The 24,831-nt window shown below is 44.0% G+C and overlaps 1 protein-coding gene across 1 annotated transcript in view; it reads left to right on the forward strand.

The window, feature by feature from the left end:
• Window positions 1–888: 888 nt before the first annotated feature.
• NHSL1 (NHS like 1) overlaps window positions 889–24,831 on the forward strand; it is a gene marked incomplete at both ends in the record, with an annotated part of 182,745 nt that continues 158,802 nt past the window's right edge. The window contains one exon of the mRNA XM_082481913.1: window positions 889–1,246. Coding sequence (XP_082338039.1) covers window positions 889–1,246 — 358 coding nt within the window. The remainder of the gene's footprint in view (window positions 1,247–24,831) is intronic.

Genomic DNA, 24,831 nt, shown 5'->3' on the forward strand with positions numbered 1-24,831 from the left:
GCCGGGCCGGGCCGGCAGCAGCTGCCGGAGCAGTGTTAGCCGTCCGGGAAGGGTGAGGCTCTGGCAGAGGCTCCAGTTCGGGGAGCCACAGGTAGGCGGCGGCGGACTCCTTTTCCCAGGTTCGTGGAGGCTTTTTTTTTTTTTTTTTTTCCTCCTCTCTCCTCCTCTCTTTCCAGCTCTCGCTTTCCGGGTTGGGACTTTGGTGCGTTCAGAAAAGTGCCTGCAACGGAGGGGGGTTCCCCAGGTGGGGCTGCTCCGGGCTTTTCTCTTCTCCCCTCCTCCTCCTCCTCTCTTCTCTCCCCCCGCCTCCGGCTGCTTTTCCTCCTTTGTGGCCGCATCCCGGGCGCTTCATCGCCCCCCTCCCACGCTTCCTTCCCCCCCTCCAATCTCCACTTCGGCGAGAGAAAGCCGCGCTCTTTCCTTTCCTGTCTCCCGGCCGCAGGGCAGCGCCGCGCCGCCCCGAGCTCTCCCCGCGCCCGCCGTGCGGCGGTGCTGCGGCGGCGGCCGCCCCTCTCCGCTCCCTTCCCCTCCCTCCTTCTCTCCCCTCCCTCCCTCCCTCCGCTCCCGCCTCCCGGGACCGCTCCCGCACATGGGCGCCGCGCGGGGCTCCCCCTCCGCCCAGGCGGCGGCAGCGGCGGTGGCTCCCCCCCGGCCCCGGAGCGTGTAGCCCGCCCGCCCCGATTCATTTGTTGTTGTTCTCCCTCCCTCCCTCTCTCCCTCTTTCCCTCTCTCTCTCCTCTTTCTGAACTTTTGTCACCGCGGCCGCTGCACGGATGAAGACTTTTTGCGCCGGGGACTGCTAATTTCTCCCCACCGCCCCCACCCCCCCGGATCTCCCCCAGCCCCGCCGCTCCCGTGCCCTGCGCTGCCCTCCTTCCCCCGGCCGCGATGCCGTTCCCCCTGCGAACCCTGGAGCCCCTGAAGCTGTGCAGGTTGGAGGAGGCCGGCGGGGACGCCGCGGAGCGGGGCGGCCCGGCGCCGGGGGACCACGCCGGGACGGCGGAGGGGGGCGGCGGGCGCCGTCGCGGCGCGGTGCCGCTCTTCGGGGCGCTGGAGCAGGTCAGCTCGTACGCGCTGGTGTCGCTGCTGATGCAGCTCTCCGACCTCTCCCGCTGCGCCGGCGACATCTTCGGCGGGATCCTCAGCGAGGCGGACTCCCTCTGCCACCGCAACGCCCGGCTCCAGCGCCGCCTGGGCGCCCTGGAGGCGCTCCTCGCCCGCCTCGACCACCGCAAAGTCAAGATCCGTGAGTGCCACCCTTCCCCGCCGCTGCGAGACCGGGACGGTGGCGGGTGGCGGAGCGGGGGGTGGACGGACACGGACACCGGCCGGGGGGGGGCGCCCGCCCGGTGGTGGGGCGGTTTGCGCGGCGGGCTTTGCTTTATTTATTTATTTGTTTAAAAAAAAAGAAAAAGAAAAGAAAGAAGGGAAACTTAAGCATCCCCCCTCTCGCCCTTCCCGCGTTCAGGGGGGCGCCCCGCCGGTGCTGCCGGCTGCGGCGGGCGCTGCTGGTCCCCCTCCGGCTGAGACCGGCCCCGGGCATCCTCCCGGCGGCTCCGGGCAGGGGGGTGTCGGCGTGCGGGGCCGGTGGCTGCTGGCGTTGTCCCAGTGCCTCCGTCTGGCAGAAATGTAGTTCGGCGGGGAGAGGGGGTGACCGGGGGGCGGCGGGGGGTGGCGGGCTGTCAGCGGTGCCAGCGCGGGGAGGTTTGAGCCGGGAGATAGCCCGGTAATCCTGAGGGGAGGGCTGGGTTGGGTCGCGTCGGTTTGTGTGTTTGTGTGGGGTTTGCGCTGGAGCTCGGATCGGCCGCGCTTCTGACAGTTCAGCCCACACGCCTGATTAATTCTTTTGTACGTGCATGGGAAGACCTCAGTAAATACAAACCTGGATGTGCTTGGCAGCTGGTTTTGCATCTCTCGGTTCTCCCGAGCTTCTGTTCTGCGTGCAGGACTGGTCCCGCGTTTGTATTTTCGACTTCATGCAAGCAGCAAGATCCAGATTTGGCCTCGGATTCCTAAGCAGTGGCAGTAAGGGGGGGTTCTTATTAAGTTGCTTTCTGAGCCTGTAAAATAGCCCTCAGAAAGTGACTAATTGTACAGCTACACAGAGCTATAGGAAGAGTTTTTTCTGAGCTTGGTCTAACTTTGGAGAAGGGATCCCGTAAAAATTGTATCTGCTACGTGGAGTTCCATTTGTGTGTGTCCCAGCTCCCCACAGAGTCAGTGAGAGATGTCTTGCAACATCAGCTTAGCTTTCTCAATGTGTTGGAAACATTCAGGAATCCAAAGAACTGTGTTGCAACTTGTGTGGCAGCTGTACCAGGTATAAGGCTAGCCTAAATGGGATCGCTGCTCAGAGACCACCGATAGTTTTCTTTTACGTGGAAGTAGAAAGCCTGCTTTGCATATGGCATACTGATGAACAAAATTGATAAGGAAGGCCTTTCACAGATAAGATTCAAAGAGTATGAACACTGTATGGATAACTTACCTATTTCTTTGCAGAAGTATTCCTTACGGTGTATTCCGGTATACAAAGGAGGAAACCACCATCACTCTTACCAAACGGCTATTTCTGTGGTTTGTGAGTGCTAGGTGAAAGTTTTGTGATAACCAGTTTTACAAAGCATCAAAAAAAAGTCAATGCTTGACAAACTTAAGGAGCTTTTCTTCCTCACCAAGACAGGTAGATCATTTTCTGCCAACAGAGGTATGTTAGTTTGGCAAGGCATGGTGCAGCCAGACTTGAAATGAGAATGTTTTATTCCTGGGGATACCTGCAGTATGGTGGTACATTACATGGATGCCCTGATAGGAAGCAGTATATATTTATCTCTTTTAAATAGGCAGCTAATTATTACCATACACTGGTGCAACGCGTCTAAAGGGAAGGGTGAAATGAGGCTACTGCTGTGCTGTGCAAACCCTGACATTTTACATGTGTCAGACATCTAGTTATTGTATTCTCTCTTGGTCATCGTTTTGCACAAGTTATATATTTACTACTTCATTATTTTTATTTTTTATTACAACTCAGTTCTTTGAGCTAAGCCTGTTATTGCTTTTAATTTGATGATCTTTGTTCTTGTCATTGCAATTTCCAAAACTGGACGCGGTTCTTATGTTTGGCTTTCTCCATTTGGTTTTAAATTCTTCGGTAAGTGGCGTCTCTGCTGTCAAATTTAATTTTGCTACTTAACAGCTGCATTGCTGCTGTTAATATTTACTTTTCAAAGATCTCATTTATTAAAGTCAGTGAGAATTAATGATGATTTCTTTCTTTTTTTTTTTTTTTAAATTGTATGAAATGCAGCCTTTTTGTAAAGGAAGATTATTTTATTTGCCTGTCGGTTGCAAGGAATTGATGTGTAGGCTAAGCATATTGACATGAAGTTGCACATAAAGACATGTCAATTCTCTTCTTATATGCTGTCTACGTATTGTGATGTGGCCAAGGAGATCGGGTGGGATGATCAGTTGTAGTTAGCATCATGAACGTCTCTATAATGCAAGCCGTCAAAGCTTGTCTGCAAGTTTAACTCCGTCCCTGGCATTAAAGGGAAATAATCTGCAAAACAAAGAGAATGGTTTAATAATGCTGGCTTTGTTTGGGAACAATGACAAGGGGGATTTTTTCCTTCCCATTTTTGAAGATACAGAAGCTTCATGGAGAAAGCTGTTTGCTGGTGTGGGACTATAAGAACAACAAGGATTGTAAACAAATTTAATTGCTCTCCCATTTACTAGATGCTTATTGCTCATAAACCTTTTCTTATGGGGAAAATATTGGAAACTACTGTATCTCTTGTGGTGCACAGGCAGATGCAGCGTGACATTGTATCGGGTGACTTAAGTATTTTGCTCACTTTCAGGATGAGGGGATAGGACATCGTACACCTGCTTTTCAAATCATGGGTAATTTTTACTTGAATAAATGGCTTTTGTTCTCAGACAATAATTTCCTCTCGGAACCAAAGGTCCCAGGGTGACTTGTGATTCCAGCATGATATTGTATGGGAAGGACCAGAAGAGGACTAGCAAACTTCAAGTCTGGGTCACAACCACGTCTTGGGAAGTAGCTGCAGACTGGTAGCTGGTATAAGCTATACTACATATGTCCCTGGTGCTTGGGAGAGTATATACTTTGAAACTGTAAGGGGTTTTTATTTGTGAACTGTCATCATTTTGTTGCAAAGTGAAGTTTCCATGTAGTATCCTTCAGATAACAGGGGTCCGTCAGTGTTTGTTCCTTGCTGAGCACGGGTCGGGGTGTGAGGGAGGGAAAGCAGGCAGAACAAAGCTCTTTGTCTTCAGTTACTCATTCTTTGCAGTCATGGACCGCGCTTGCTTGTTTGGCTGTACAGCGCGTCCTTGTGTGTGGGGGCTCCATATGCTCCTTGATATACGTATTGGAGTATTAATAGGTAAACGATCTCTGCTGTTTCTCTTCTGTTATATACTCTTTGGAATCCTGTAGTGAACGCATTAGTTCAGGTACATCTGTTCATTGCACCTCATGTGAAAGAACTTTCTGGTGTGGCAAACTGGCTAATGATGTGCTGTATTGCAGTAGGTGCTACGTCTTTGCAACCCTTGCTAGGGGAAAACTTCCTCATCTACCAAGAGTGGCTGGACTTCTTCTGCCATGCCCTTCAACTTGGGAGGCCTGCTTTCCAAGGGTCTTGTATTGGTGTGCCACGTGCGGTTGGAGAGTTTAATTTTGTGTCTGCTTCAGGATATTGAAGGTAGCTTTCAGTTGTGTGTGATCTTAGTGATGGTTGGTTTTTCCAGGGTTTGCCCCTGACGTTGGGGCTCACTGGAATGGTTCAGCTCTCTCTGCTTTGGTTTGGCTGTCTTAAACTTTCCATTTAGGGTGGTAGAGATGCTTCTTTATGTCCCCCAACTAAGAAACTTGTGCCTGACTTTATTTCGCTACAAGGGTATTTTTAAGGCCGTTTAGTAGAATGCTTTCCTGACATGTATTTGAGCTTTGCATGATGAGCAGGGTGTTGTGCCATAAGAAAGGACATCAAAATATGATGAGACATGTCCCTATGGGGCCGATGACTGGTTTATAACTCATGGTGGTGGGAGGCACTAATTGCTTAAGGTGGTTTATAAAATTCAAGCGTAGTATGTGTGACCTTAGTTTAACTGCACTAGCCGCGTCTAGAGAATTAATTAGATTCAGTACTTTTTTTAACAGTCTTTCATCAGGTTTTTATTAAGCTTATGTGTGTTGCTGTTTTGCGTGGTGTTTTATTATATGTTTCCAGGATCCAGCTGCTGTAATATGGAACTTGCCTAACTGCTTTTCATCTTTTAGCAATGTGCATCTGTAGCTGTGACCCAGCATTGGGTGATGTAGTTCTCATCACTTTCAATTCTTAAATGCCAGGAGGGGTGAGGATGAGTGAGGACAACTCTTTGAAGTGATCAGAGTTCATCATGACGGCAGCAGAGAAATCTTGCGTGAATTACAAGGGCAGATCTTGGGAAACGCTATGGGGCCTTAAACAGTCATTGTTTTTATAGGGCATGAAGAAGGACACTTTTTCCATTAATATTTGTCTCCTACCATCTGCAGATACTTACGCAAAGATCAATATTGCCGTTCTTTTCTGTGAAACCTAATGGTTTGACAGACTGGAAGGCTGCCCCATCCATCTTTTATGCTATTTATTTTTAGTCTTTCTGAAGAGATGTTTTGAAAGAAATGCTGGGAGGCTAACTTAATGACAACTTCTGGTTCAGTTTCTCCAGCAGTAGGATGGGGTTTGGCCAGTTGTACCTCCTATTCGAACAAGAAGAAACTGATCCTGTGGGAGGCAGGAAATGCTACCTCCTAATTAGCGTTGTTGTTGCTGTTGTTTAAAATCCGTCAGTGTTTGGTTTTAAAGGCACAGCATAATCATTTGATGTTCATGCAGAACGTGTATACATATGTATGTAATTTTTTTCAAGTTTAAGCACATTCATGCAAGAGAACCGGGGGGATGGGGAGTATGGCTTTGTATTTGTCTGCATGATGGACGGACAATCCAGTTTACACTTCATCTCCTGCTACTTTGTTTAGTAAGTATTTTCCACTCTTTGTGTGCAAGGCAGTACTGGAGCACATTTCCTGCTTCAGCCCAACAGGAAGCTTTATTCAGCTTATTCCTAGGGAAACCCCTCCTCCATCCCTAGCTCACCAAAAGTGAGCAAGTATCAGCAGTAGGCAGGAGACGAAGAGGCTGGTTGACTTTCTGGGCTTTCTATAGCTTGTGGTGTAAGGAAAGAGTGTACGCGATGTCTGTCGTCTTGTAAGAACAAGAAGAAACCTTTAGGAAAAGGTTTAGGGGAAAAAAACCACCAACAAAACCAACCCAAACACACGCGCACACCCCCCAACAAATAAAAACCCAAACCCAACCACCAAACCCATGGTGTGCTGTTGAGTCAGCTTTGAGAAAGTACTGACTTTCAGGGGAGAAATTCTGTTCTAACAGTATTTGGGCTCTGCAGTTTGGCTACGATACTCTACAGATGCTTCGGGTGACCACACGCAATGGTACTCTTCTCTCTGTTGCTGTGTAATACGAAGACTCAGCAGTAAAGTTCAAACCATGTTAAACAGTTAATTGCTAAGTTCCCCTAGGAGGAAAAAAAAGAAGGTATTTTCTCTTTCACCCTGTTGTAATTATTCAGATTGCTGCTCAGAAGCAATATAATTCTTGTTTTATTTAGCTAGTGCAAGACTAATTATCTGTGGAAATTCACCCTGATCCAAAGGAGATTTCGTTTGAAATAAGCAGGAAGAAAGTCTGAGTTCGAAAAAGATTTCCCATGGGGACAGTGGGCCAAGTCGCTGTCCTGCTGAGTGGCGGAGCTCCAGCTGAATTCAGTTTGATGAGGGTTTGGCTTGCTGTTTTGAAAACAGTTGACACTCTTTGGCTGAAATTTAGAGCTGCTTTGTACATTGCTCAGAACCCATTATACACCACCTACGAACATTTATTTCCGTAGATCTTATGATTGGCTTGATCATTCAGGAAAACGGTGTTTAGGAGAGGTAGTTAATGAATTAAACACACTTGTATTTGGTTGTTTTTAATTAGGATCTATTTTGAAGGTTCCTAGATATTTTAGGAGACAATAAAATGTCCTCAGAAGTTTCTCTTCCTATTAGTATTGGCACAGTCGCAGCTTGGTTGAGTGTGAGCTAGTAATCTTGGTCTTGTGGGCTCCCCTCCTAAGCTGCTAATATGAAGTTCCTGCAGAAGAGGCATTTTTTGGGTGAACCTATCAACAAACATAAAACAACACAGTGGAAAGCCACTGAAATGCCTCAAAACCTCCATCCTGGAATTTAAACCAGCCTCTAACCTGTGGAGAGTCAGATGAGGCTTTCAAGGGGGGTGGGGTGCAGATTATCCCACACATGCTTAGTGATTCCTGTGCCTTCCTCGGAAGCCTTTGGTGCCGGCAGCCATCAGCCACGGGATACTGCGCTTAACGTTGCTAAGGCCAGATTCACTACGGTAATTCCTGGCCTTTTTTCCATATTTCGGGGTGAAGGAGGGGAAATTTCCCTTTTCTCCTCATCTTCCCCCTCCCCCCCCTCAAATCAATGTTACGCTAAATGAGGGCATGTGCTTCCGTTCCTGTTATCAGGAGCATTAGTGCATCGCAAACAGAAAGGGAGATTGAGAAATAGAAAGAATTAAAAAATGCCCATCGAAGGCTTGGCAATTATGCAAAGTCCCAGTTTCTTTTGTAGTCGTAAACTAGCTATCAGCAGGCGAGATCAAAGCTGTCCACCCTAACAGTTAACAGGATCAATTAAACATGGTAATTAAATGTTGTTCTTGGCTGTAGGTTTGATAGGAAACCTGCTGGTTGGATGGCAGTCTCCGGGGAGCCTGGATGACACGCCACTTAAGAGACTAGAAAAAATATCTTTCTACCTGTGGGTTAAGCACAGATTAATGTGGGTGGACTTTGCAAGTTGTTTGTATTTATACCGTACCGTGTTCTAGTTGGGCAGGGCTGCTTCTGGCTTCAGGCTGTCATGTATTTTTTTTTCCCTTTGTCATTTGTGAATTATGGTGTTTTATGTTAAGTTGTTTTAATTTATTTATTTATTGGCCTCTTGTCCTTTAATCAGCATGGCACATATGAGATTTCGTTGCCCTTTGAGAGTTCCGAGTGGTTAGAATATGAACGTTTAAGGTCCTGCTGAGTGTGGTTGAGCTTCTGTGAGGGTGGAGCCTGGAGGCAGGGTAGCTGTGCCTGCAGAGAGAGGCAGTGCCGAGGAATTCCTTTGCCATAACTCCTCTTCATAATTTCCCTGTTGGAGCCACTGGTCTACTCTTTTTAGGTTAAGGCCTGATTATTATTCTTTTTTTTTTTTTTTTTCCCCTTCTCTTCTCTTCCTTCTTTCTTGAGTCATTTATGCTCCCTGCCCCAGGTGGGCTCTGAGCTGCCTCTGCATCTCCAGTCCTGCCCGCTCTGAGGGGTGACTGTTTCAATGTCCGTTCTGTACCTCACCCCCCATGGTGTGCCCCATAAAACTGGCCTTGAGCATCTCCCCTTCCTCAAATACGACATGCTCTGCATGCCTGACAGTTGGTAGGATTTGGGAGGAAGGAGGTGAGGGGGCGGGAGGCAGAAACAGGAAGGGGTGAAATTTGATGGAGCTTCTGGCTTTCTCCTGACAACCCCTTCTCGGCCCTCCATTCCGTCCCCTGCGCTGTTAGCCCCAGCGTAAGCCCTTCCCGGCTGGGGCTGGGGCACAGTGAGTGGATAGCGCCTTAGTCATAGCCTTACTCTTGTCTGAGTACATCCCTCTGTTCATTTTGAATGCTTCCCTTCCAAACACAGAGGCGGCTATTGCTCTGCTATCGGAGTATAAATCAAGAGCAAAACCATTTACAACATTACAGTGGTGGAAGTGAGAACATCCAGGCGTTACTTGAAATAAAAAAAAAAAACAAAACAAACCCTCAAAGGGATTCACTTTAATGTATATCTGTGGCTAAGTTCTTACAACATTTTAACCAAAAGAACATTTTAGTGTTTCATTAGATTTAATTTCCCTAATGTACATGTGAGCAGGAGCTCTGTTTTAATCTGAAATTTAACATCTTGACGATCGGTAGATCTGTTAAGTTAGTTGATTGGATATTCCTTTTACTGTATTCAGGCTGTAGTCCAACTAAGCAAATTTTGATTAATCTAAGATAGTAATTTTTTAATTAACTTAGCTCCTACTTTTCAGAGATTAGGACTATAACAGATGCCCCCTAAAGTAAATTGAAACTATGGATGCTATCTGAAGAATTGAGCCACTTAATATTTATTGCCAGTAGAAAAAATGATGTAAATTGCGATGGAAAAATGATAAAGTAGGGATTTCAAGCATATTGAGTAATAGTGATAGAGCCGTTTGTCTATTTTTTATTTTATTTTTTCTGGTTGAATGGCCAAGGGGAAAATGAAAACAAGCGACTTCCCTAGAATGCTCTAAATGGTAATAATGTATTGTACTTGAATGCTCTTCTTTCTCTTTGTGCCTCCTGTTTTGTTTGGGTTTTGGTTTTTTTTTTCCCCCTTTTTAGCATCAAAGTGCTGATGAGAAGAGCTCTCATCAGCTTCTAAATGGTGGGATAAATATTGCCACTCACTGGCTGACGTATATTCTTCTGCGTCCGGTTCCTGCGTTGGTAAGCCTTCTCGACAGCATGGGCTTGAGTAAGAAAGCAAGTTTAGTCTTTCTCCTGGCAAATGGACATCTGTCTGTTGTTTTCTACTTTGGCGAGTTTTGGCTTTTGGCAACAGATGGGGTTTGCTTACGGGAAGCTCAGCATGACCCGAGAGGGGTGCTTTGTGGGTTATCTCTAGTGGCACCTTTTGCTCCTGTTGTACGGGAGGAAAGAGCTCCCAAGTGAGTGGTGTTGGCTTTCCCTTCCTATTCGCTATCTAGTTGATGCTAAGTAACTGAATCTGCTTGAGTGGCTTGAAAAACCAAGTGATGTTTGGGTACTGCAGCGTCTTTAAATGTTAAAAAGAAAACTTCAAAATGTTGTTAACCACGTTGTCCTTAGAGGCGCTTAAAACATTTTGAATTAGAACAAAGAAGGCAACCACCAGGAAATGGGAATAAGCTCTTACAAAACTTAGCTAAAACGCTCCCTTTTTTGTTAGCTGTGGTACTTGATTTTCAATTTAGAAGAAAGATAGCACAAGTAAAGCTTGATTGATTACACAGCAAGATCCACCCCTCGCCCCACTTATTCTGGATATGATGCAAATAAAATCCATTTTTCTCAAATTTTGAGTGATCCAGGGAATTCTGGAAATAATCACTCGGTAAGACTGAGATGTATGTTAATGTATATACGAACAACAATTCAACAAAGTATATAGTTATAGTCTCCTTTATGCTATTTTGATTTGTGGTGTTGGAAAGATAGAGGCCCTGTATTGCGAACTTTAACATTTTAAATAGGGGAAAGAACTGAGTAAGTTTGTTCTACATGTGGTATGTGGGAGAAAGAGAATGAAAATAACGTAATGTTCATAATATGCCTTGGCGTGTTAGTCAAGGTACAGTTTTCTAAGATAAAGGTAGGTAGTTACTGTGCGGTTCCTCCTGCTAGATTTATCGTTATTTTGTTTAACAGCGTGTGTATGTGAAAGAAGATCAAGAGTATTACAAGGTATAAGCATATTTGCCACAAAAAGTCAGCCTGCACGGCTGAATGCGCGCCGTAGGGGACGGGTAGGGTAGGAAATAGAAGGGCGATAATGGGGGAATAGCAGGGGTTTGTACCAGTTGTGTTTGGGAGCTTGATGGAAGCCCAGATACGGGAAACTGGTATAGCAACTGATCCCTGCGGGGCCAACACCCTTCCCCGTATCTCTGGCTGCTCCCCTGGCAGTGGGGAGCGTGTGCAGTCCTGTTGGGCAGGCTGGGACAGCCCCAGCCCCGCGGGGAGCAGTCCCGCAGGGGTTTCGGGGGGAGGGGGGGGCCCTGACCCCGTCGGGCTGCAGCTGGGCTCGGCCCCGGTTGTGCAACGTGTGCCGAAGTGGCTCTGCCTCCGCACTTGCTGAAATCCCGGGTAGCATCGGATAGGGTTTACCTCGTCCTGGGGAGTCAAGCATGATCTTAACAAGGGTGGTTTAAACGTAAATAGATTATTCTTGTTGATTTTGAAATTATAGTCGCAGTTATAACTATATAATAACTATATTATAAAATATACAGAATGCTAATCTGTGATTGTGATCTTTACATTCATGAAATATAGGAAAGCTGTAGAAAATGAGGTGAGGGTGAGCCGGTTCTCTTGCCCTGCCTGGTCTTGGTGGTCGGCAGTAGGACAGGGCTGCCCTTCAGCAACAAGGCCCCTGAGCGGAGAGGAGGGAGCCTGCGCTCGCTTACCCTGGATGAAGGTGAAACTGCAGCGTTGGCCTACTTGTAATCACAAACTTCCTTAAAACATTAGAAAGTGCTTATTTAGCACAGCCACAGTACAGATTTAACTGTGAGCATGAGGCTCTTTGCCCCACAAGAGTCTAGTCTTAACACATACAAGTCAAGCTAGAAGATGGCAATTTAGTTAAGTGTGGTTTGAAAAGATCTGTGTTGAAGAACCCAAAGTTTCACAATAGTCATGGGCCTTCTTGAGGTCTAGAGGAAGAGCAGGTAATTAGAAATCCGCAGAGTGTTTGCCTGAGGCAAAGAATACCACAAAAACATAGAGCTCTTGGTGTTTTTTAGTTTGTCACATTACAAAAGCCTCTGTTTGTTCCATATCTGTTACAGAGACGTTATGTCTACTTGATGGTAACAAAGACCAAAACCATCTGCAGTACTTATTATCTTGCCTGCTCCCGCTCATGGCTGAGTTTGGCTTGAATTCTGTAATTTGTGATGTCCCCTCTGAGAGCGTGGTATGTAAGATGGGAGGGAGTGCTCTTTGAGGCATGTTGTTTTCACCCTGTTGCTCTAACGGAGCATGTTTTCCTCTCCCACCCCTTTTCCCAACACACAAAATACAGTAGCTTTTTCCTTACAAACCATTTTGTTACTGTTAGTAACCTTGCTGACAAATTGTGAAACTTGCTGCAGTTTGGAAATAGCTACAGCTTGTAAACAGTAGGATGAAGAGTAGGTAACTCAGCATTGTACGTGGAGATAACGTGCTGCAGGTTAAGACATCAAATATTTAAATGATTTAAATGCATTGTGTAGTACAACTGGTAGAAAAATGAAGTAGGTCACAACAGACAAAAGCTTGTCTTCATTTGAGCTCCTGTCAGCTTGGCATGTTTGTACTCCGTTGGTTTTATCACTAGTTACGTCAATACACATATGGTGTTTCTAATTTAGATTATTATTAGTGGCTTGCAAAAGTAGACTATGAATAAACTTAATGCTGAAGACCAGTGAAAGCGTGGGTATTTTTCTTGTAAAAGTTTGAACTGACCAGGGTGAATCTCAGAATATTTGAGCATTTAACAGAAATAGCAAATTGGAAAAATGACTGACGGGCAAAAGGCAGATCCCACCAAATAGCAGGTTTTGGTTTGAATGCCATAGCTATGCCCTGAAGTGACTAGACCGAAAGTCCTGTGTGATCTCAGTTGACTCTAGAGTACAGTCTCCCCGTACAGGGTGTTATAAAAGATGCTTGAACTCTATGCCGTTTGCTGTAGTACTGTTTGTATTGCTCCCCCACCTCAGTGACCTTTGTTGAAGCTGTGACTGTGTGAGGTTGAATGGAATGAAACTTTTCAAGGAAAAGTTCTTGAGGCTGCTTGAGCGGTCACTGAGGATCATGTATTGAGAGCTTTGCAACGGAAAGGGTAAACACTTTTTGTGGTTATTGAAATCCCAGAAATCCAGAAATGGGATGGCACTTCTGGAGATCAGCTAATCCAACCCCCTACTTGGAGTAGGCTCAACTTGAGCAGGGTGCTGGGGGCTGTGTCCAGTTGGGTTTTGAATATCTCCAGGGACAGAGCATCCACAACCTGCCTGGGAAACCTGTGCCAGTGTTTGACCACCCTCACAGTAAAAAAGGTGGTTTTCCTTACGTTTAAATTGAGTTTCTTGTGTTTCAGTTTGTGCTCATTGCTTCTTGTTAAAGCATTATAAGTGGCAACACTAATACATTCTTTTTACTGGAAGGTTGTCCAAGAGGGGTACTAATTAGTACCCAGATGGACAACGTGATCAAGAAAGCTGGGGTACTCTGTGGCCTTGGGTAAATGCCTTAGCACATTTCTCTGAAAAAGGACGGGTGAGGGAAGGTGCTAGTTACGTAACAAAGCTGGCAGCCAAAAATCACGTGATTATTTACTTGAAGACTTCTGACCTTGCAGTGATTCTTTGGAGGAACTTTAATACTCTCAACAAAAATACCTACTGCTTCTACTGAAAGGCAAGGTAATGAACTTGATATCAGAAAGATGGAAACTATCGCCAGTGGAGATGGTAGAAACTGTTCCCAGTGTCTCACCTTACGGATACTGTCGGTAATGTCGCTTAGAGAGTGAAAAGCATTTGGTGTTTGCAGGAAGAGCCCTGAACAACCCTTCTGCATGCTTAAGAATTTCAGCAGTGGCTTTTTTTTCGAAATTCTGACAAAGATTCTTGGCTAGTTTTTTGGAAACTGTCTAGGATTTAGGTTACATTAATACAATACCCTTTTGTTGTTGTTGTTGCTTGTTGACAGGAGCTTTATTAAGCAGGTTAGAAAAGATACCTTATGGTTGTGTTCTTCATCTTGCTTGGGACAAGCAAGTGAACTACAATGGGAATTACGGGAAACACCTTTTTCATCATCCACAGCAGCAGCTCATCAAATAAAGTAGTCCCTCAGTATTCTGAGGTGCTGCTAATTAACACATTTTCCTATCCTTCCCCTAAGTAAGCACCCTTTTAGGCTGAGTTAATTGGCAGGACTTCGTACACATGATGGTGCTTTAAATGAAACTTGTGATTTAAAGGCCAAATAAAAGCTATTGGAGAAAAATCACATATTTTAAAAATGGTTTTGTTAGACTTCAGGATTATCTGGTATTTTACATAACCTATTACTTACATGGATGGCAAGCTATTATTATACGTTCTTTTTTTATCTCCAATGAAAGTTCATAAACTCTTGTTAAAGTGTCCAAATTCACATGGCGGAAGCCAAACTGGCATTCGATAAAGCTATATTTAAAGCACTTGGCAGGACTTTTCCCATATGAAAGATGTTATATGTAAGCTCTTGGAATAAAATTTTTTAAAAAGTTTCAAGATGACAATTCTAAAGACTACCAGATCATCCTAAAATTAAGAGATTTAGATACTAGATCACAGTTTTGTGTCAGAGTTCTCTTGTCTTACACCGTCTTTGTATTGTACCTGTAAATTGATTTTTTTTTTTATTATTTTATTTTATTTTATTACAACACCTCTGGGAAATATCCATTGGATAAACTTGTAATCTCAGGTATTTGGCACCACTCTTGCTTTCTGCTTTGGAACCTCGCAAAAGTGGGATTCACTGAAAAGTCTGGCCTTAAGTATTTGAGCATAATGAATGAATTCTCCCCCCCCCCCCGGGCGTTTCTAAGGAGAATAGCTATAGCCCTGTGGAATACATCCTGTTTTCACTGCAGCAGAGAAACCCTTCCTTTTTATTCGTAATACCTACTATTTTTCTTCTTTGTTAAGGCTGCCTCCATCTGACCCAGGACTTCTTAAAGCCAACGGCTAATAGAGATGTGTTCCTTTGTTTTTTACTAGAGAGGAAAAGGTTGGGGTTTTTTTTAAACCAGTTAGTTTTCCCTGTGGTGTTTTCAATCAAACCCTGTGTGTGTGTCTCTCTCTCTTAAGAAAAAACAAATCAAACACCAACAAAAAGCAAACAAAAAATCCCACAAAAAAGCCCCCACCAGGTGAAAACAACAAATTGACTTTGTCCAAACTGTAAGAAAACAAATGAAGTGAAGGCAATTTATCCTAAAAGTATATATTCTGATTTTGTTTTTCTAATCTGTATCATTAATAGTGTAGATCAAGAACCTAATCCACAGTCATTTTTAAGTTGATTGTATTCCTTGATATACATTTCTATATAAGTAGATCATGTAGCTAAAATCTCCTTTTGCCTGTTTCTTGTTTGCGTTTAAGGTCAAGAAGACATGGAGGGGTGAAAGTCTGAGTTGACTTACGATTTGCATTTTCCAACATCAGTTTTGACCTTGAGTTGCTAAGTATGAACTTGGAACAAAAGAGCTTTATAGAAGTGGTTGATGGATGGGTTGTAATATTGAAGTCTCCCTCCCCCATGCTCACATCCTCCCAGCTCAGTCCCTAGTTAGACTGAAGTGCTGTCTTCGTAGGGAAGCGCCTGCTTGCTTCAGGAGTGAAAAATGCTGAGGCTGGCACTTTGGGAGTCTGTTTGTAATACTGGAGATGTAAGAGAGAGAGAGGAAAAGTGAAAAGTGTGTAGGTAAGTGTTTGGGTTTTATTTTTTTCTTCTTTTCTTTTTTTGGGCAGGGGGAGTGTCCAATGTTTCCTAATTAGGTCGTCATTTTAGATCAGCATCTTGCCTATCTATTGCATAGGAAATGCTATTGTATTCCTTTTGCCTTCTCTCTGCAAACAGCTTGCTTTGTGGGCAGATTGTGGTACATTTGTTTTAAATTACTCTTTTATAAAAAAAAAAAAATCTTTTAAAGTCCTATCCCCCTCCAGCTTTTCCCCGTATATTTCAGTAGCTGTGGCTGTCGCAGGTTTGTGTTTTGGCAGAATTGCTGAGTTTACCCCTCATTCTTCTCCACTGAAATGCTACAAAAACAGAAAGGGGCTTGTTTTGGGAGGAGGGGGAATTACCAGCAGTGGAAGAAGCAGCCCAAACGGCGGTATATCCAGGGATGCTCTAGAAGCTGGATTTTGCAATATTGAAATTTGAAAAGAGAGTTCTTCCTAACTAAGGACTGCTCTTGAGTTTTTGATCAAGCCTTATTAATATCTGGTAATAAGTATAGCGTAAGAGCGGGATTGCTTTAGTGTGGTAGTGGGACAAGTGATGCTGTGTCGGGCTGGAACTGTGTTTCCCAGCTGGGCTTGTGTCAGCGGCTTGGGGTGTCCTCACATCAGAAAGTGGGGGAATGTGGCTACCTGTGCTGTCTTATCCAGGTGATGTCTCCTTTACATTTAATTAATCTGTTTTGCCATGGAAGGAAAAGGTAAAGTGGTTGCAAGAACAGATATTTTGCTGGAGGGAATTTTAGGAAAAAAACCAAATGAATGTGGAAAATCAACAGAAGTTAAAATGCTGTGGATAGAATCCTATGAGTACTACCAATGCTTAGAGTGCTTGTGGTTGCCAGCATCCCTAAGAGACCTCTAATAATGACTGGCACTCTTGTACTGTAAGCTTGCAAGATCTCCTCTGATACGATTTAAGGCTTGCCTGAAGGTTAGAGATGTTCTTCCTCTGCAAGTCTTGAACAGACAGATCTTGATTTTTGGAAACTGGAAATATTCTTATTGAATTTGTGGATGCAGAAGAATGGACTGATGCAGAAAGAACTGGGAAACCTCTGTATGAAAATACCACCACTACCATCAAAAAATAAATAAGTCCTTAAATGGAAGGGCGATGTCCCTTCTTTGAAGACTGATGTTTCAAAGTGAGTCACAGCATAGATATGGCCACTGTGATGTGGCTATAGCTAAAAGACATTCTCACTCATAGATGTCAAGAGGGCTTTGAGGATGACAGGATTCCCATTTTACAGTTAAAGAAAATTCAGAAAACTCAAGTGACGCATCCAGGTAAGCTAGTATCAGAGCCTGCATCTCACTCCTGGTGAAACAGGATATCCCGATGGATTAAGCTGCTCTCCATTTCGTAGGCTGCACAGGCTTGATCTGGCTGGAATTGGCTTGCCTTCTGTTGAACTTCACCTTGATCAGTTTGGCTTTGATGACTAGGACAACAGTGGCCAAACCTGTCCACCAGATCTGAGGAGGAAGGGAGTAGGAGTACCTGGTATTTTGCAGACTTGGGCTGATTGTGACGATTAAGACGACTTTAATGATAAAGGAAAGGAATTACATTATTCCCTGTAATATTCCATAGACATTTAAATACAAGGCATTGCTTTTCACCCCAGCAATATATGAAATTAGTATTTTTATTATCATTATAACATGTCATTCCGGTGCACTAGGAAGTTCACCACAGAAGTACCTTCTCTAACGATCAATGTTGCAACGGTCCAAAGGCGTCTTGGATTTCTTATTCGCCTGCTCGGCTATGTGCGTGCCCAGAGGCACTCTCTGCAACGCCGGGGTTCGTGCTTGCTCCTTCAAATCCGGCTGGCCCTGGCAGCCTTCTCGCTGGTCTGCTGGTTAATGCCTGGGCTGAAATCTTCCCTTCTGCATCGACAATCCTGAAAAGCCTTCCCCACTTTGATTAATTCCAACAACCCCTTGCAAACAAACCGAAGAACATTTTTACCACATAAATCGGTAAGGGATTATAATGTACATGTACCTACCAAAATTACTTCATGAGGTATGTCTGAGGATTTCTGTGGAAAGGGTCCAATGCTTTTTGACTGCAGTTAAGTAAATTTCACAAAAGATGTGTATGTGATAACCCCACTGATTAATTGCTCTCAAATACTTATCCCAGCTGAGTTATGCAATATGAATCTCTGAAGGAGTCCCAATAAAAAGTTTGTGAATGGTAGATGTAAATGTCAGCAGTGGCCTTCGAAATGTTAGACGTAGAAGGTGCTAATGGGAAAAGTATTCTACATCGCTCCTAATATAAAGACAGGGTCTAGAATTTTTTAGGGCCTTGAGTTTTAACTCCCACTGATTTAAAAATTGGAGGCTTTGCTATAAATTGTTCCTTATGCTTCTGGCAGAACAAAAGTTGAGTGTATTCAAAGAAATTAGATTAAGGCTGAGAAGTGAAAAATACCAAGCTGAAAGGTGTGTGCCTAATTCCAACGGCCGCATGTGAAAATCTGCTATAATACACTTCAGATTGTATGATAGGGTGCTATTTCTGAGTGCCCCAATAAGGATATTTTTTTTGGCAGCAGGATGATTATCACTTTCTCTTGGTTATATGAAGTCCTAAGTTTTTGGAGTGCTTTTTCTGGCAACCCAGAAATTGGAAATGGACAAACACTGAGCTGAACATGTAGAAGTTTTCAGTATGTATAGAAAATTAAAATTAAATTTCGCGGTTCACGATACCTGTAATAATACCTGAAGATCACGGAAAAAGTTAGGAGAGTTTCTCTGGTTTTGGCTGCAAATGGAGGCTGCAAGGGTATAGCCTTTCTGAGGCGGTTGGAGGCAGGAGGGGGCTGGTTACCTCTTGTGCCGGAGTGCTGAGATCAGCATTGACTTGGGAGCCCTGTGCCTCTGCTATATGCAGGGCATGGGTAAAATGAACAGTTTCTCTACTTAGCCGTAAAGGAAATACAGTAAAACACTTGTTATGGTAAAGGAAAGTGTACCTGAACACATGCCAGTGCGAGATCTCCAATGCAGATAGGCAGCGTTGTGCTTATCTTGCCCGTGGTGTTGACGCTCACTGCTGCCTCAAAAAAAGCTTTTAATGATGAAGCTGCTCACATTACTGCATGTGACATGTACTGCTGTGGTCGTGTGCCTTTGTGGTGGGCTCTGTTTGTCCATCGCTTCTTGGTCAACTTCTTGAATGGGCTCACGCCAACCATGTTTTCGGCCTCATTTACATGGCAGTGGTGGCTTTCAGGCCTCAGTTGCCTGCGCCCAGCCATGGCACAAGTTTGTCCTTTGCACACTGTGTCGGTGGCAGCTCTGTGCTAGCTCACGGCAGTCCCCATTGCTCTCCCACCCAAGAAGTGGCACTCCAGACAGACTTGTCCAGTAGGCTACTGGTGGGACCACTCCTGCTTCAGTTACAGACTGGTTTCTTCTGGGATGTGGAGAAGATCTTAGAGTTGGTACAAATAAAAATAAAATCAGACCTAATCTGTTTGTGCTCAGCTGACTAACATGACCAGTATTAAGCGCAGCTGATTGATTTGCTGGTATTCTCTTTTCTCTAGAAAGAGAATACCAGCAAGCTTTACTGGGGTACGTCATCTGTTTCCAGTGAGGGCCATAGCACAGACTTTGAGATACCGGGATGCTGTAGTAATGGGGCTTGAATAATTATTAAAAATAAAAAGAAGAGAATTTTTGCTAGTGTAAGAATGTAGTACAGCATTTTTGTATGCTTGGCGTTGTTTTTTTTTTAAGAATGCCCACTTCTGCAGTCCATCACACAAGGCAGTGCGGACCTTGCTGTTGTAGAGGAAGATGCATCTTTTGAAATGCTTCAACTGGTGACCAGTACCTTCTTGCTGTAGTGTTTTACTTGGTCCATATCAGAACATGATCTTGTTGAAGATGTCCCTGCTCATTGCATCGGGGTTGGACTAGATGACTGTTAAAGGCCCCTTCCAACCCCAACTATAATGTCATTCTATGGTTAGATACGCAGGAGAGAACCAAGAAGTGAGAAGGAAAATGCACCATCATTGAAGCCATGAAGTAGTAGTGGTTCCATCAGCCTCAAGCTCTAAGTCAAGATGTTAAAACAGGTTTGGATTTCAGGGAAGTAAATGTCGTAGAGAACTGAAGTTTATAAAGCTCTGAAAAATCATGTGTGTTTTTTTTTTTTTTATGCTGAGGAAAGAGACCTTAGTCCATATTTGTATTCATTTAAAAAATCATTTACTTTTTGCTCTTCTGACTTGGTGTGTGTATACACACAAAAAAAGAAGCAATAACCCAAAGGAAGCGCTACCGTGGCTCCACAGAAGGATAGGCAAAATCACAGGCTGGCACGAAGGCAGCACAGGACACGTGTGGGGCACCTTGCAGCTCCTGATGAGCAAATGTGAGGAATGATTTGAGGAAGCATGGTCAAATGCTGCCATTTGGGGCTGCTGCCAGCTAAGAGGAGTTAGAGCAGCCTCTGGTTTCTTTGGCACTCGAGAGAAAAACATCAAACGGGAGCCAGCTCTGGTACTTTCTTGGCTAACCCTTCGTCGCTTTATGACCGCTTGGTGTTGGCAGTACCTCTTTCCACCTCTTCAGCGCCAGTGGCAACATTTTGAAAAAGTATCCAATTCCAAAATAAATGTGCACATGCAGATTTGCTGAGAAGTAACGCAAAGTGTGAAATGAAAACAGATCTAGTTATTTTGGTGTAAGTTGGTATGTAGTTCAACTCTCCGTAACCACTCCCAAAGGATATAATAAATAGTGAAGTGTTTAAATATAAAGCTTCATATTTTCTTTAATAAATGGTTTTGAGTAAAGTGAACTGAACTATTGTTAACTCTGTGGAGTGGTTAATGGTATGAATATACTTTCAGCATTTTTCTTCAGCTTATGGGTTGATAGTCCACTGTTGGAAGGAAAAAAAAAATACCCCTGTCTGTTTATAAATGCGTTAATCTAAAATAGATATTTTTTTTTCATTAAATACCATTAGGTAGTCATTTATTATCTTAAGATTGGCTCTACAGTGGTGGTGATTTTAGGGTGTCTTTAAAAAAAAAAAAAAAACCAGCCAAAACCCAACAAAATTTTTCCTGCTCTCATCGCAGTCTTTGAAATAAAGCATGCTGTACACTCTCTCCCAACCCCTGCTTCCCCCAAAAGAAAATACTTAAAACATTATTTTTAGCTCAAATGTAATTCAGAAATTGGAGGTTGAGTTTTATTAACCTCCTTCCCAGCCGCCTGCTACCTGTAAGCATGTGTGGCCTGTTCTCCTGTATGGAGTCATTCATGTTAGTGCCAGCTGAAATCTCTTCTGGGTATATAATTCCCCAAAGTACTGCTTTTTTATTTTTGAAACCATGAATGTCTCGGCACCGTGTGTTTATGGTGATAGTGGTATTTTCAACCATGACAGTGTTACTCTAATTTACACGCATGGAACGACACTTTTCATTTGTCATCTTTTGAGGCACTCTGCCTTATTCTTGTAATAATTAAAGTTCAGCTGAATAATTATGAGCTTGCCTGTGCTATATGTATTGTTTGCTTGTTTTTATGGTTGCGGCTTATGTTTTTGACAACCAAACCCTGAAGCAGAAGTGGCAAACAAGCCCCAGTTGGCATCTTTCTAAGGTTAGCGAAGCAGCAACAAAACCTGTGCCAGCTAACAAGTAGTGGGAGTAGCAGCTACAGTGGGTTTGGGTTATTTGAAGCCATACATCGTGTTCGTTCGTATGTGGCAGTTCCTCCATATCCTGCGTGTAGTTCTGTTCATTTGTTTACACTATAGGAAATGAATTAGATTTTGAAGATCAGCAGAGCTTCAGAAGTTATTTACTCACAAGCTTTATTTACAACAGAAAAGGTGCAAGTTTTTACAGACAAACTGTAATGAATCTGTATAATACATATCTCACTGGTCAATATCAGATGTCTAGTACTGATTTTTTTTTTTTTTTTTTTTTAAGCGGATTTACTAATTGTGGTGAATAGTCCTAAGTTTTTGGCAAAGTTAGTATTGTAAGTATTTGTAATTCTTAAATCCTGGAAATGACACCTAAAAAACCAGAGTCCTGATTTATTTTATCTCGGCACTTCCAAGTCCCACTCAGTATGTACAACTGTGTACGATCTTACAGTGGGAAATGGGGGCGGATGTTGGCTTGCTCGTCTCCTTCCCTCACTTATGGGATGAGGAGCGTACAGCTCATCTGACTGTAACTGGAAACAACTGCTGAACTTTAATCTGTTAATTACCCATTCATTGAGGACCGCACTGCTGTAGCATCTGTTAGTCATTATATCTTGTTTAAAAAGAAGCCGGTAGGAAAAATATAGGAGGGAGAAAACCAGTGAGGTATCGGTTTAGAGCACAGAATTGATAACAAATGTTCTATTTCTGGTTTCGTTGCTGCCATGGAAGCCTTGTGTCTTCATACAAATAATATAAATGTCTTTCATCACCTGTTAAATGAAGTCTGTGCCTGCTGCTTGCAGGTTCTTTGATTATTTTTAGTTTATGCATGTATCAGTAGAAAGCTTTGAAAATTCTTGGGCTTGCTTTTTCTTTCCTCTGCCTGTGATGCCGTATTTCTTTGTTGTTTTTTTTTTTTTTTCCCAGCCGTGGGTTGTTATCAAGCTTTTCTCTAGATGGCTTTTCACTTTACTTTCTAAAGCGGAGCGACACAGGGAGCAGAGAGAGGCTCCAGCGATGCAGAAGTTGGAGCCTGCATCCCAAGGCTGTGGGAGGTCGCACCAACTGCTCTCAGGTACAAGCTTGAGAGTTGTCACTACGCCGGTGTCAGCAGCTTCTCTTGAGCTGCCTGCAAGGATCTAAGGAGTACATAAGATTGAGCTGGGATTTTTAGAACAGTAACGAAGACAATTTGTGTAGTGATTGTGAGAAGGTTTTATGTTTTAACTATATTTTTTTTTGGGCCTAAAATATAAGGGGTATGGTTTCTGCTTACTCCCAAACAGAATAATTATTTCACACCATAACTTATGAACAGGTCTTCCCTGTCTGATATGATGTGATAGAGCCGTGTACAGTCTGTGCTTAGCTGTTGGAATGGTGTTCTGCATAAAACTACAGTGCACTTCAGTCTATGCTGATTTTTGCTTCAAACCGGCTTCTGTGTCTTTTCAGTAAGCTCTATCTGTTGGAGCATCTACGCTGTGCCCCGGCATAACCTGTCCAGCCACACCTCACACACCAGAAGAGCTTGGTGTGGTGTGTGTGGGGGGAAGTAGCAGGAATAAGGCACTGCTGAAATGTCCCAGACCTCTTCCCAGATGCATTTTGACCCCCAAGAGAAGGTGAAACAACACGAGTGTTCCCTTTGCTGGTGGCAGCAAGCTGGTGGATGGACTCAGCCCACCACATTGGGTAACACCTGGGCTGCGGAACTGCAGGTTGCTGTCACCCGTTGTCCTCTCCTCCTGCTGTTGCTGCAGGCTCCTTGGGCCGCATCTAGCGAAGGTGCAGTAACTAGTTCAGCCTACTGATCCCAGGGGAAACTTCCTGGCAGAAGGGACAACACACAGATTTACTAGATTAGGAGTAATGTCCGTGCTGGAGGTGTGATGGTGCGTTCACTTTGGCAGCGCCCACCTTAACAGCTTCTGCCCTCTCTCCCGTGTGGTAGCTCAGCACTAAAGTGATCACAGAAATGAGCCAAGTTAGATAACTGTGAAGAAGTAAAAGAACATGGTAGGAGCTCTTTATCTGGCATTTGTTTACTATAAAACCATACCTGAGTAACCATGTCCTTGGGAGGTTGCTGGGCCCGGCAGTCTGGACTTGCCATCCAGTACCTGACCTTGCAAGCTAACCCTGAATGCCCAAACTCAGTTGCTACCTCCCTCCTTGTTTGTTGGGCGTGGTTTTGTTGTTTGGTTTCTTTCCTTTTACTTATTTAAGGACAACAATGGGCACTTTTCATTAAGTGACCTCTTCAGACTGAAGGCAGGCAGAGTGCAGGCTGCAGTGGCTGGGCTGGTGAGAAATAGCAGCACGTTCTATCCCTCCTGCTGAAGCGAAGGTCACGGGACCAGAAAGGAAGAAGTTAGGAAAGATGCCTCCTACTCCTAGGCTTTGTAGCCTGGGAGTTAGGGCACTTGGCTGGTTTGGATATATGTGGATTTTGGGCTGCACTCTGGGATATTTTTTTTTCTGCTTTAGTCCCATGAATCTTTTCATGTCTTTATTAATAATAGTACAACTATTCATAATAACAAGTTCTGTGTATCCAACTCTGGGTTCTTGATTCCATGTCATTTATAAATCTAATTCCTTCACCTAGATCGCCAAGTATTTTTGGCATGTCAAAATGAAAAACTTTGCTTCCTATATTTCTTTAGAGAATACCTCCCCGCTCTCTTGCCATCTCATGTCTTTGTCTGCAGGGACTGGAATTTTCACTTAGCTGAAATTCCTGTTTCTTTCACACACCTTGAGTATTCATTAGTTTCACCTATTGAAATTGATGCCAGACCTGTGTGGCGTGATCTACGGCTGTAATTAAATGCAAATTAAACCAGTTTTGCTCAACATTAGTCTGCATTACAACTCACTTATTAAAAATGCCTAATGTCTTGAAAAACCTGAGTCACTGAACTTCTCAGCCTGGTGCAACAGTCTGTGACTTACGTTGCAGTGGGTTTGGAGTTCAGAGCACAGCAGATGCCTCTCAGATACTAAATAAGTAGAAAACAGGATATTACCCCTTCCTGTTTGCAGCTGCTTTAGTAGGAATTGAAAAAGGTTTTTTTAGGTGGTTATTCACAAATGATGGGTTTAATTCAAGCAGAAACTAGCGTTAATATCCAAACAGGCAGGTCTGTGCTTGTCTTTTTTTTTTATTTTTTTTTTTTTATTGGGTCTATTTTGTGGGAAACTTGGGGCTTTTCTGCTGCCCTGTAATCCCGCTTCCCAGGGAGCCGGGGTGGGAGGACTGCTGCTCTGCTGTGTTCAGCCCTGCCTGGCTCTTCCTACCTTCATTTGTGTCTCATCTCCTTTTGCACTAAGATCAAGTTTCCTCTTCCTGCTTGATTTCTTCCCCCTCCCCCCCCTTCCCCTTGCACATCTCTACCTTGTTTTCGTTTGTTCTGTATATTTGTATTGATGCTTCCCAAAAAGCTCTCCTGTTCAGGACACATTAGGGTTATAACAAGCATGTCCCTTAATATTAGCTCTCCTCTGTGTAAGGTGCACATGGGGCCTGATTTTGAAATTCCCCTTGGGGTGGGGAGATTGTTATTGCTCAGCACACTTT

This window comes from Vanellus vanellus (assembly GCF_965231255.1).
Source record: "Vanellus vanellus genome assembly, chromosome: 3".
Lineage (NCBI taxonomy): Eukaryota > Metazoa > Chordata > Aves > Charadriiformes > Charadriidae > Vanellus > Vanellus vanellus.